General features: G+C 40.6%; 1 protein-coding gene across 1 annotated transcript in view; it reads right to left on the reverse strand.

The window, feature by feature from the left end:
• Window positions 1-12,043, reverse strand: part of LOC126456620 (ras-like protein family member 11B) — a 386,905-nt gene that overhangs the window by 340,021 nt on the left and 34,841 nt on the right. Inside the window, exon 2 of the mRNA XM_050092364.1 lies at window positions 2,307-2,396. Coding sequence (XP_049948321.1) covers window positions 2,307-2,385 — 79 coding nt within the window. The 5' untranslated portion in view covers window positions 2,386-2,396. The remainder of the gene's footprint in view (window positions 1-2,306; window positions 2,397-12,043) is intronic.

A 12,043-nucleotide genomic window follows, 5' to 3' on the forward strand; every position in this document is an offset into this window, starting at 1 on the left:
AATATGAAAATGGTGCAAATGACTACTTTTGAGTTAAAAGTGAAATTACTACTAGGTTACTGGATCTATATGTAAGCACATTGGTACATTCACCTCTTACCACTTTGCCCCTTCCAGTGCTTTCACTTACGTCTCCATAATCAACATCACATGATTTGTCTCTTTTTGTCAACCAGTGAATTCTAACACTGAATGTGTAAATGTGAAAGTGAATGTAACCACCCGAAGCCGGCAGGGTTTTGAACAAACAGGGTTTATTTTAATGAATCTTTTATTCCTATTAGCTGCTTAGAATTTATTATTCTTTTGTATTATTAGCCTATTTCTAAGCTATTGCATTTTCTAGCATAACCTTCAACCATTATACACAGTGTGGATGTCTTCTCTTAGTTGCTAGTTTACATAGAATGTGTACAAAGGTATACTTACGTTAAGTTGTTCATAATGTATGTACTTACTGCATCTGTGTCTGATCGCTATTTGCTTGCTTATGATTAATTATGTGTTATTTGTAAGATTTGATAATTGTTTCTGTTCTGACAGCTTATTGATTTGATCAAAGTTTACTTACATTAAGGTGTTATAACGTATTTATATAGTGGATTTGTGTATTGTTGTAATTTTCTTACTCTCTTCTGTTGCGAATAATTTTGCGTAAGATTTGACGATTTGTTCTATACTGCAGCATCGTAGCTTGATCCAGAGAAGCTGTATATTTACCTTTGTTTATCTATGCCATGGATATAGTGGTCTTAGCTGCTGTTTCCATAGTTTTTGGTGTATGTTTCAATTTAGTTTATGGTTTCAAAATTCTAATAAATTTATCTAAACAGAGTGTATGTTTTAGATCTGTTTTTTCGTTTACGATATCTTGCAGGTTGTTTTCTGTGTGAAGGTAAATTTCTGTTTTTCTGAAATACTCATACTGATTCCTTTTGGAATTCTGTGAAGTGTATGGATTTCTGTTTCATGTTTTCTGTTTCGTAATTATGGGTTTTTAAATGTAGAAAGAAAGTTGACGGGTTAGTGTTGGAATTCCTCATTTGTTCTCTATGTGTGATTTAGATGTTACGTCACATTTGTTCTATGTAATATTTCCCTCAGTTCCAAGAATTAATTACATATATTCCGTTATACGAGTGTTTTGATATTGTGGCATTTGCTGAATGGAATTTTGTTCTTAAGCTGTTGGGTGTTTTGAAAACGAGTTTTACAGATCTGTTTTCTAAAGTGGCATTTCACTTATTCGCAGGTACTTATGTGTCTTTAGTTTTTTAATTTTTTTATTTCTCGTATGATTGTTATTTTTTGTTGTATAGGATGGTGTCTGGGATCGGTTTTTATGCCTTAATCTAGGTCATTTTCATATGACATATGCTAGTCTTCTTATTTAACTGTTTGCTGCTTCTGGTTTGAGTTGTAGATGTATATATCCGCTTATCATACGGTGCAAGAATGTATATTTTTTGAATTTTGGTCACAAAAATTGTAATTTATTATGCTGTCGGCTGTGGTCGGTTATCTATGAATTTCGAAGATGTGCTTGTTATTAGTGTTGCTTATTTTTAGGTCGAACAAAATAATGGATGTGTTCATTTCCATTTACATAACAAAGGTTAGAATTCAGGGATGTGTTCATGTTTTGGGAAGAGAAGGCAAATGAAATTAGGTTGGGACGTGGATTGTTGGGAGATAAAAGGAAGGTGGAGCTGGTTGAGGGAGTTGTGTAAGCAGAAATGAGGAAGACTGTAGGGTGTTGGGACTCAAGTGAGGCGGAATGCCTGTCTTTCAAGGTTTTCGATGGAGCGATTCAATGTGGGATGAATGACAACTCATACTACATTGGCACAGATAAGGGTGCGGTAGATGTAAGTTTTATGAACATCGATGGTTTTGGCAGGACAGTAATTTTAAACCGAGGACTTTCTGTTGGATGCTGAGTACAGTAGTGTTCCGATTTAGTTTTCTATCGGGCGTTAGTCCAAGATGATGTAGTGTATTAGTTAAGTGAATTGGGTAGTTGTGGACTGTCAGATGAGGATATCTGCAACGGCATTTTGGGATTGTTTTTCCTGTAATTACCGCTGTGCTGGACCTACATTTCTTATTTATGTAAAGAACAAAGTGGAATTTATGGTCTAGGATGGTAGTCTCATTAAGATAATCACACGATAGTTACATTAATAAGGGCAGTTTGATCAAAAGTGAAAAAGAACATTGTAGATACAGAAGAAAAACAACAAGAAGATATTAGAGAAGTTTGTGGAAGTAACAGTGAAGGTGAATGAACGTGTGCCAGTACTCACCGGACTTTCCCACACCGACATCTCCGAGGACGGCGATACGAATACAGGGGGCGTTGTTGTTCCGGTCTTCGGTTTTCATTCCGCAGACTCCTATAGGAATAAAATACAAATAATAATGAAACAATAGGATTCTGTGGAAGCAGCTTGAAGTAATCATTTCTCCACAGTGTGAAAGATAGAAAAACTCTTAGATTTCAATAAACTGGCGTTCTTTACACATCTACTCACGCGCTTATGTTTGTACCTCTTGTTTTTAAGAGCTGCAGTTGACAGAAATTGAAAAAATACACCGTCCAGTCACATCAATGTGTCCACCTGTCAAAAACGTGATTAAGCATCTTTTACAGCACGGACGTTGTGACACCACAAATATGGAACCCCTAATAAAAGCCCTTTGGTAGCAAAAGAAATAGCAAAATTAGTTATACTGACATTGACGGGAGCTACTGACAACGAAATTAATACTATTGCAAGTTTGACTAACAGGAATGCTATGTAACTAATAACGTTTATTATAAAGAAAGAACTAAATGAAAGACTATTAGCTGATACGAAGCCTGAAACTTTAAATAAATAATTCAAGATATATTCTTTACGAAGGTTGAAGCCCAGACAATAAATAGATCAGAGATAACATTTATACAAGAAGAGACTTGTAGCCACATCGAGCTGTAAGTTTGCTGCGACTACAATTGAACACTGCAATGGAGACGTTAATTCAGTCTCGATTGCAGACGTCGCAATAGTATTAAGCCTATTGAACGCTATTAGATTGTTTCACACCGATCTGAAGTTTTAAAAGTTTTCCTGTATCGACTTGACGTACTAGTCACAATTTCGACTGAAGTAAAATAACGTTTACGGTTTAGCCAGTTAACGGAACAGGTATTATATGTGAAAGAAAAGTAAATCGTGTGATACCTGATTAACGGTGGGACTTAGCCTTCGTGATCTGTGATTGTCACGAACATCAAAGGACACAGCAATATACCAACCGCTGACGTAAGCTCTATTATTAGCCTTGGGTGGGAAACAGCTACACGTAATCACGAAGAACTTACGTCGTGTTGTCGGAAGCTGTAGTCAGTGGCAGAATCTCTGATGCAAAGAGATTCAAGACCCTGAATGGCAGATCGGTGTGTTTTCAGTGCAGGTTTAAATAATTACAAGCTCAATAAACTCCAATATAACGGCAATGCTTCGTGTCAGCTATGTCATTTAATGGAAATTTACTGTGTAATTGGGAAATTAACTATTTCTTGAGAGAACGCAGAAGTTAAAGGTGATTTAGTGATTTTATTAACAGTAAACAGCAAGTTTACACCGAAATACGACGCTTTCCGTTCGTTGTCAGAAGAGTATTTTATCTCTGGGACTACGTCGTATTAGTTGTTGAATTAACACCGTACCGACTCCTTAACGACACTATATTAATAAACCAACATCCTCGCAAAACAATGATGTGGCATCGGCTTGAGTGATGGACTTTGTAATTCAAGATTTCCTATTATCCGCGTTTGAACAATCATTCGCAAACCGGGCATAAGAACTAAAATTACCAAGTTCGCGTAAGCTTATCAGCCTATAGCGAACACGCGAAGCATTTTTGGTTAATTGTTTCAGATCAAGGGAGCTGTTGCGGTACCGAGTGGTGCAGTCGCTGTGGGTTCGAAGTAAAAAAGACAGACAAACTTCGAACACCGGTGCTTCAATTTTAAACAAGCGCTGCTTACACATTCCGGTGTGCTGCTACATCGATACGATGATATCAATGTAAGGGAGATAGTGTCTGAAACTGATCAACCAAGCGAGGAGTTTGTTTTTAACAGCTACAGATCGGAGTCGTCGCGATAGACAAACACTGTTCCATGTCAACCAGACTGGGACAACCATCACTATCGAGCCGACACAAACAAACCGCCACGACGTGCAGGACGAGAGTAGTTGAGATTCTGCAAGGTACCGACAAGGATAAGGGGCCACGGCGACTCCAGTGTCGTGGTCAGCTGCGCTAGGCTTATCGGTTGAGGTTCGATGGTGCGAACAGGTGATCGGGGTGCTACCTCAGATTCTCGATTGGGTTTAAATCCAGGCAGGCGAGTACGGTAAAGTCATCCTGGTGTTCTTCAAACCACGCACGAACACTGGGAGCACATTGCGTTGTCTTGCTGGTAGACACCATCGTACCGAGGAAAAATCAAACTGCTTGGAGGGCTTAAAATGGTCCCCAAGTATAGATCCATACCTGTGTTGATCCATTACGCATTTCAGAATGACGTGATCACCCAGGAAATGCCATGGAAACATTCTCCAGATAATAACGTCCCTTCCTCTGGGCTGGACCCTTCCAACGATTGTCCCTGGGTCGTTCACCGTACACGCCAACGGCCATCCGTCCGATGGAGCGTGAAACGTGATTCGCCGGCCGGAGTGGCCGAGCGGTTCTAGGCGCTACAGTCTGGAACCGCGCGACCGCTACGGTCGCAGGTTCGAATCCTGCCTCGGGCATGGATGTGTGTGATGTCCTTAGGTCAGTTAGGTTTAAGTAGTTCTGGGGGACTTATGACCTCAGATGTTGAGTCCCATAGTGCTCAGAGCCATTTTTTTTGAAACGTGATTCATCTGAAAAGACCACCTGTCGCCACTCAATGACATCCAGTTGTGCTATTACCGGCAAATTCCAGCCTTCGTCGCAGATGAAGAACATCATGGCTGCATGAACCAGGCACCTGGTGTGGATGCCCATACGCAGCAACTTTCGTTGAGCAGTTGTTGAGGAGGTGCTGTTGGTAGCCACTTAGTTCATCTGGGCTGTTAGTTACTCAAGAGCTGCACGTATATTCACCCATTCACATCTCCGCAGCTGTCTTTCACCCATATCATCTAACGCCCGTGGTACACCACAGTTGCACATGCACCAGTGGATAACGCCATTTTGGCATACGCGGTGTAAGACGTGTATATTTCTATTATCTATTGTCAAACCACAATTTATGAAAGATGTTTATATTTTATTAATAGGATTAAGTAAGAATAATTAATATTTCTCATGTTGGAAATAATTGTGATAGCAGGGAATGTCTGCACCAAAGTATTGTCGGCTAGAGAGACCACAAATTGATATAATTTTAAAAAGGGCGGGAGAGACCGCTTATGGATACATTTTAAGAAAAGAGCGGGAAAGACCGTGCATTGATACATTTTGTAATGGTAGCAGGGACTGTCTGCACCAGAAAGCATTGTTGGCAGGAGAGACCGCACTTTAGCGTTCGTAGGAAGTCAGTAGTAAGCGAGATGTGAAGTGAGTCGGTAGCAGGTCTGAAGCGAGAGGTTGAGAGAAGCAGTGTGCCTGCCAGCCACCAGCTATGATTTACAAGGGATTATAAACGGATGTACAGAGACATCAGCTAACTATTATCATAAGAGGAACTAATATTATTGAATTATTTTTTTGCGAAACTGAAGACTACTGAAGGTATGTTTGCGCAATGCTAGTTGTAAGACTATTGTAAAAAGTAAGTCCCATTTGAACGTTTGTAAAATCATTTCATTACCAGCAGTAAATATTTGAAGAAACGTTTTCAGAATATAATTAATTTTTGCCAGCAATGTTGCATTACTGATATAATCCATCCCAAAAACCATCAACGTAAAACTTTGCAAAAATTTTATTGTTGTCAAGAAAAAGTGTAACTATGAATTACATAACTTCAGTCAAATTAATTAAAGAATAACGTCAGCTTTGCTATTAAAGAATAACGTCAGCTTTGGTAATAAATACAGCCACTTATTATGACAGCCCACCAGCAGTTAATAGAGTATAGTAAACCAGAGTAAGTATATTCATGTCGCAGTTCGATGTAGCAGTCAGATGGCGATCCCGTAACAGTAAAGAAGGTAAGGAACAGTTTTGGGTTATTGCAGATAACGACTGAGGGTCACGACGACGACACATTCTATGTTTCGTCGAAATAATCAGAAAATCACTTTTAATAAGTAGCAATAAAATTTGTATGCGAGGATTGAGAAAGAGAATAAATTTCAAAGGGAAGATTTCATCTGTTATTATTAAGCAAGAGATAGAAATCCTAAGGAAAGGTTTCATAGATTGTTGTACAAGGGAAGGTTGCGTAACAAAAGAGATATAGAGGAGACGGGAAGGTTTCAACGGTATACTCGTACTTTATCAACGAAGCACGTGAACAGTTTACAATCTTCGAAAATGCTTCCATCCTTGGCCCGAAGGCCAACGGTCACATCCTTTTGGATATCAAATAAATCGCTCAGTTTTCGCATAACGAAAACGGTTGCACTGTTTTCCGCGTCCCGCCGACACTCTTCATGCACCCTCCGATGCTTGTGCTGTCATCTGCCGTCCATGAATAGTTATTGCACACTGACGTCAAACACACGCTTTGGTCACATTTTTGTGGGTGGATTGTGTATCATTCAGTTAGAAATATGTGTATTATACTGTTCAAGGCGTTGTAAGACTTTAGTTCATAACGTAACCGTCATGCCGCCTTCTACGAAGCCCTTGGTTGGCCCCAACCAATTTTATGTTATGCCCAAAAGGGAACGTTGAACATTAGCAGAATAGCTCTTAGAGAGGCAACATTTTGACATGAAAGAATCACACTTTTCATAGATTCGTGGTGCTCTGCTATACTAATATATAAAAATAGATATTAAACTCAGGAAGAATACTTCTTTTGAGTAGACATCAAAATTAAAATCAAAAAGATGAGAGGAGATAAGCACAGCTGTCAGATCTTTTTACCACTGGTAACAGTACAGAGGGAAGTCTAGGAAATCCTGATTATCTCATTATTCTACGTTTGTTCCCCCCCTCCCGATAGCTGAGTGGTCAGCGCGACAGAACGTCAATTCTAAGGGCTCATGTTCGATTCTCGGCTGGGTAGGAGATTTCTCCGCTCTGGGACTGGGTGTTGTGTTGTCCTAATCATCATCATTTCATCCCCATCGACGCGCAAGTCGCCGAAGTGGCGTCAAAAGCCAAGACTTGCACCCGGCGAACGGTCTACCCGACGGGAGGCCCTAGTCACACGACATTTACATTTATTTATTCTACATCTAAATCTCTACGCACAAACCACTTTACGGGGTGTTGCGGAGGGTATTTCTGGTACACTATCCTTTCCTCCAGTTCCGTGTTTCATTCGAGAATGGTGCACGGTAAAAATGATTTTCAGTGAACCTCCGTACGAGCTGTAATTTCTCCGATTTTCTACTTGTCGTCATTTTGCGAACGTATCTTCGAAATGTAATACCATTGTTTCAAAATGAACATCGGGGTTTTAATGCTTTATAGCATTTATTACACTGAACTTACTGCCATAGATAATACATCAAAAGAAAGAGCAACTCAGACAGTTTCGTTTGCATGCCTGTGCGCATGCGGTTTGCAAAAGGGGTTGACCAAGAGTGACAGAAGATCGTGTTGAACGAGTGAGAGAGTGTGTAGCCCCAAAGAAATCATTTCGGAATGTTAGTCGTGAATGAGCATCTCCAGTGACGTCTGTGCGGAGACTTATAAGGAGACGCTTATAGTTATCGTTTGCAGTTGTCACAATGTCTAAAGCCTACAGAGTACGGTTTACGTGCCAGTTCTAAAAACGAAATGCTGCTGTATGGCGATGATTTTCCGGATCGCGTCGTCTTCAGTGATGGATCGTCATTTCACCAAGGTGCAAATCTGAACACAAATAATGTGCGCATCTGGCGGTCAACAACTCCCCACAAGATCGTACAGCTCCAAGGAGACTCCTCAAAAGTGAATGCCTTTCCCGACGAAGAAACTGTAAGTGGTGTTTCTTATGTTGGTGAGCTAGAACTGTGGCTATTTCTTCAACTAGGAAAAGATGAACGATAGTAATTTTCTTGGCACAAGATGATCCGCTGCGTCGTTGACATAACTCAATACGAGACTGGTTAAGCAGCATTGTAAGCGACCGCTGCGCTGGCCACAAGGGGCCGAATGACAAAGCTTGTTTCACTTGGCCTCTGTGTCACCAGATATGACGCCATGCGATCTTTACCTTTGGGGTTTCATAAGGGGTCGTGTGTATGTGCCTTCGCTATTAGTTTATTTAACCAACTTCAGAAACAGGATTGAAACAGTTGTTGCAACAATTGCTCTAGACTCCAGATCAAGATTTGGAAAGAACTCGCCTACCGACGAGGTCTGTGGCATGTGGCGGATTGTGCCTACAATGAATACTTGCAAACATACTGTCTGCATCGCTATTTATTTTGAGATATTATTTATTATTGCAAATTGAATGTATTAACTTTTAAAAAATCTTAAAACTGTAATAATCGTTTTGCTCGATTCTTCTTAGCACTTAAGCCATAGGCCGGCCGAAGTGGCCGTGCGGTTAAACGCGCTGCAGTCTGGAACCGCAAGACCGCTACGGTCGCAGGTTCGAATCCTGCCCCGGGCATGGATGTTTGTGATGTCCTTAGGTTAGTTAGGTTTAACTAGTTCTAAGTTCTAGGGGACTAATGACCTCAGTAGTTGAGTCCCATAGTGCTCAGAGCCATTTTTTTGAACTTAAGGCATAGGGAAAGTCATCAGTAAGTCTCACCATGATCCACAACGCTTCTCTTGTATCATCTGCCGCTGGAGTTTTTTGAACGTCTCTCCTAAACGATTTCGGAAAGAAACACGGTCCCTTCGTTGGATATTCGCTACTTCTTCTATTAAAATAACTTAGTAAGAATCCTAGAGTGATGGGCCATACCCAACAATTGTTGGAACAAGTGTTTTGCAAGTCATTTGTTTGGTGGAGGAATTCCACTTTTAAGAGTCTCTAAATGAATATTAGCTTGGCATCTGCTACTCCCACATTTTGTTTTGTGTGGTCATTCCACTTTATGTCGTTTTCGATGGTTATATCTAGGTATTTTCCAGTAACTTATAACCAATACGTTACTTCAGATCCGTGGCGTCTCTGTCCCTTATCGATTTCTGCTCTGGCTCCACATCGATGCCTCAATAGTCCGGAGTGCTTTCGGTGACACTATTTGTGCTCGCTCGCAGAAAGACGGAAGGAAGATGAAACGATGGTGTGTGGCGACGCGGTCTGGTGTGAAAATTAAACGCTACCTCCGGAGGTGATTCCAACAGCGAAGTTTAAGGTGTCTCTTCGTAGTCTGAGCTAGTGGGTTGAGATACTGGCGTTTTGCGGACATAGTCAACTGCTTTTGTGAAGGGTCATGAGCCTGGTTTACATCGACTAGGATCGTCTGTTCTGCAGACCGATGTCTGCCATTAGGGACATATTATATTCGCCTAAGTTCTGAGTGCAGAGGCGATTTGGAATTGACTTGCCCCTAAGGAACCAAAGGATGGGATCTTTGTCTTTTATATTAAGTAATTTTGCACGTGTTTTTTGGCTTCTGATTTTTTCCTTTCTTTGGGTTGGTACTCAAGTATAGGGGTATCCTTGAAACAAAATTTTGGCTTTAGGTGGTAAGTAGTAACTTACTGTTTCAGCTGCCCAGCTAATAACTGTTTTGCTATTTTAAAGAACTGACAGTTATTAGAATATTTTTGTTAAACTGGTGAATAATCAGAGGTCATATGAGTTGTCAGCTTAATAACTGTGTTGCTATTCTAAAAAAAAAAAAAAAAAAAAAAAAAAAAAAAAAAAAAAAAAAAAAAAAAAGACAGCTGTTAGATTATTTTTGCTTAGCTGGTGAATACTAAGAAGTTACATGAGCTATGTGCTTGATAACTGTTTTTGCTGTTTAAAAACAAGTGAGAGAGCTGTTATGACATTTTACTTAAACTGGTGAATACTAAGAAGTCAGATGAACTGTGTGCTTAATGACTGCTCTTGCTATTTTAAGGAATAATTGTGCAAGCTGCTAAATATTTTTCGTAAACTGATGAGTACTAAGCAGTCATGTGAGCTGTCTGCTTAATAAGTGTTTTGCTGTATTTTTAAAAATTGTTGCAACTCTTAGAATATTTTTGTTGAACTGGGGTACACTAAAAAGTCATTTGGGGTTCTTGGCATAATAACTGATTATTGGTAATTTAAAAATTCTGCAGCTCTTAGAATATTTTTCTAATTAAACTCACGCACTGTGAAGGATCATATGACTTCTCTGCTAAATTACTGTTTTTGATCTTTACAATGGTGGCAGCTATTGGAATCTCTCAATAATTCACAAGAGAAACTGTATTTAAAGGACAATGAATGCTGCAGCAACTGTTTGGGGCTCACGTCCTTCCATTATGGTGACGTAATCCTAAGTTCCCCCTTCCAAAACCCACCTTGTCGACTTTAATTTTAGGCCAATATCAACTGACATTCCCTGCACCAATTACCGATCCTTTAGATCTTGCTGCATGTCGCTACATTCTTCTCATGTTACAAACTTCACATAAACAACAACTGGTTTGCAAAAAGCTTCACGACGCTTCAAGTGTAATCATCTATATAATTTATACTGAGACATGGCAGCCACTTCTGCAGGCCAGTTTCATCAAAATTAGGGTGTGATTTTGTAATCAGAGACTGACAACAAGGTACTCCTAAATCGTTTATCGATGAGACAGAATTTCATCCCTTTATTACCACGGTTATAGATTCACTGTTTCTGAAAGTTTCTGGTGCACAAGCAAACAAGCAACGCATTGGATTCGGAATGGCGGGTAGGCAACGGGACAGCCAGATGGGACTGGCCGGGGTAAGGATTGGCATCCCGCGTACTGAAGTCATAGATGGAAGGCTGAAACGCCCGTCCTTGCAGTCGGCGAGTTTTTTACCTACACGACTGCGCAGATTATGATGTCGGCGAGAAGTACTGCGCTAAGTGCAGGGAGTGGGGGCTATTTTCCATGTTTTGCTGACCTCCTTTGAAGGTAGCCACCTATCGGTTTAGAACGTATAGGTTACAGGAACCATGGACCTTGCCGTTGGTGGGGAGGCTTGCGTGCCTCAGCGATACAGATAGCCGTACCGTAGGTGCAACCACAACGGAGGGGTATCTGTTGAGAGGCCAGACAAACGTGTGGTTCCTGAAGAGGGGCAGCAGCCTTTTCAGTAGTTGCAAGGGCAACAGTCTGGATGATTGACTGATCTGGCCTTGTAACAATAACCAAAACGGCCTTGCTGTGCTGGTACTGCGAACGGCTGAAAGCAAGGGGAAACTACAGCCGTAATTTTTCCCGAGGGCATGCAGCTTTACTGTATGATTACATGATGATGGCGTCCTCTTGGGTAAAATATTCCGGAGGTAAAATAGTCCCCCATTCGGATCTCCGGGCGGGGACTACTCAAGAGGATGTCGTTATCAGGAGAAAGAAAACTGGCGTTCTACGGATCGGAGCGTGGAATGTCAGATCCCTTAATCGGGCAGGTAGGTTAGAAAATTTAAAAAGGGAAATGGATAGGTTGAAGTTAGATATAGTGGGAATTAGTGAAGTTCAGTGGCAGGAGGAACAAGACTTCTGGTCAGGTGACTACAGGGTGATAAACACAAAATCAAATAGGGGTAATGCAGGAGTAGGTTTAATAATGAATAGGAAAACAGGAATGCGGGTAAGCTACTACAAACAGCATAGTGAACGCATTATTGTGGCCAAGATAGATACGAAGCCCACACCTACTACAGTAGTACAAGTTTATATGCCAACTAGCTCTGCAGATGACGAAGAAATTGAAGAAATGTATGAAGAAATAAAAGAAATTATTCAGATTGTG

This window comes from Schistocerca serialis, chromosome 2 (assembly GCF_023864345.2).
Source record: "Schistocerca serialis cubense isolate TAMUIC-IGC-003099 chromosome 2, iqSchSeri2.2, whole genome shotgun sequence".
NCBI lineage: Eukaryota > Metazoa > Arthropoda > Insecta > Orthoptera > Acrididae > Schistocerca > Schistocerca serialis.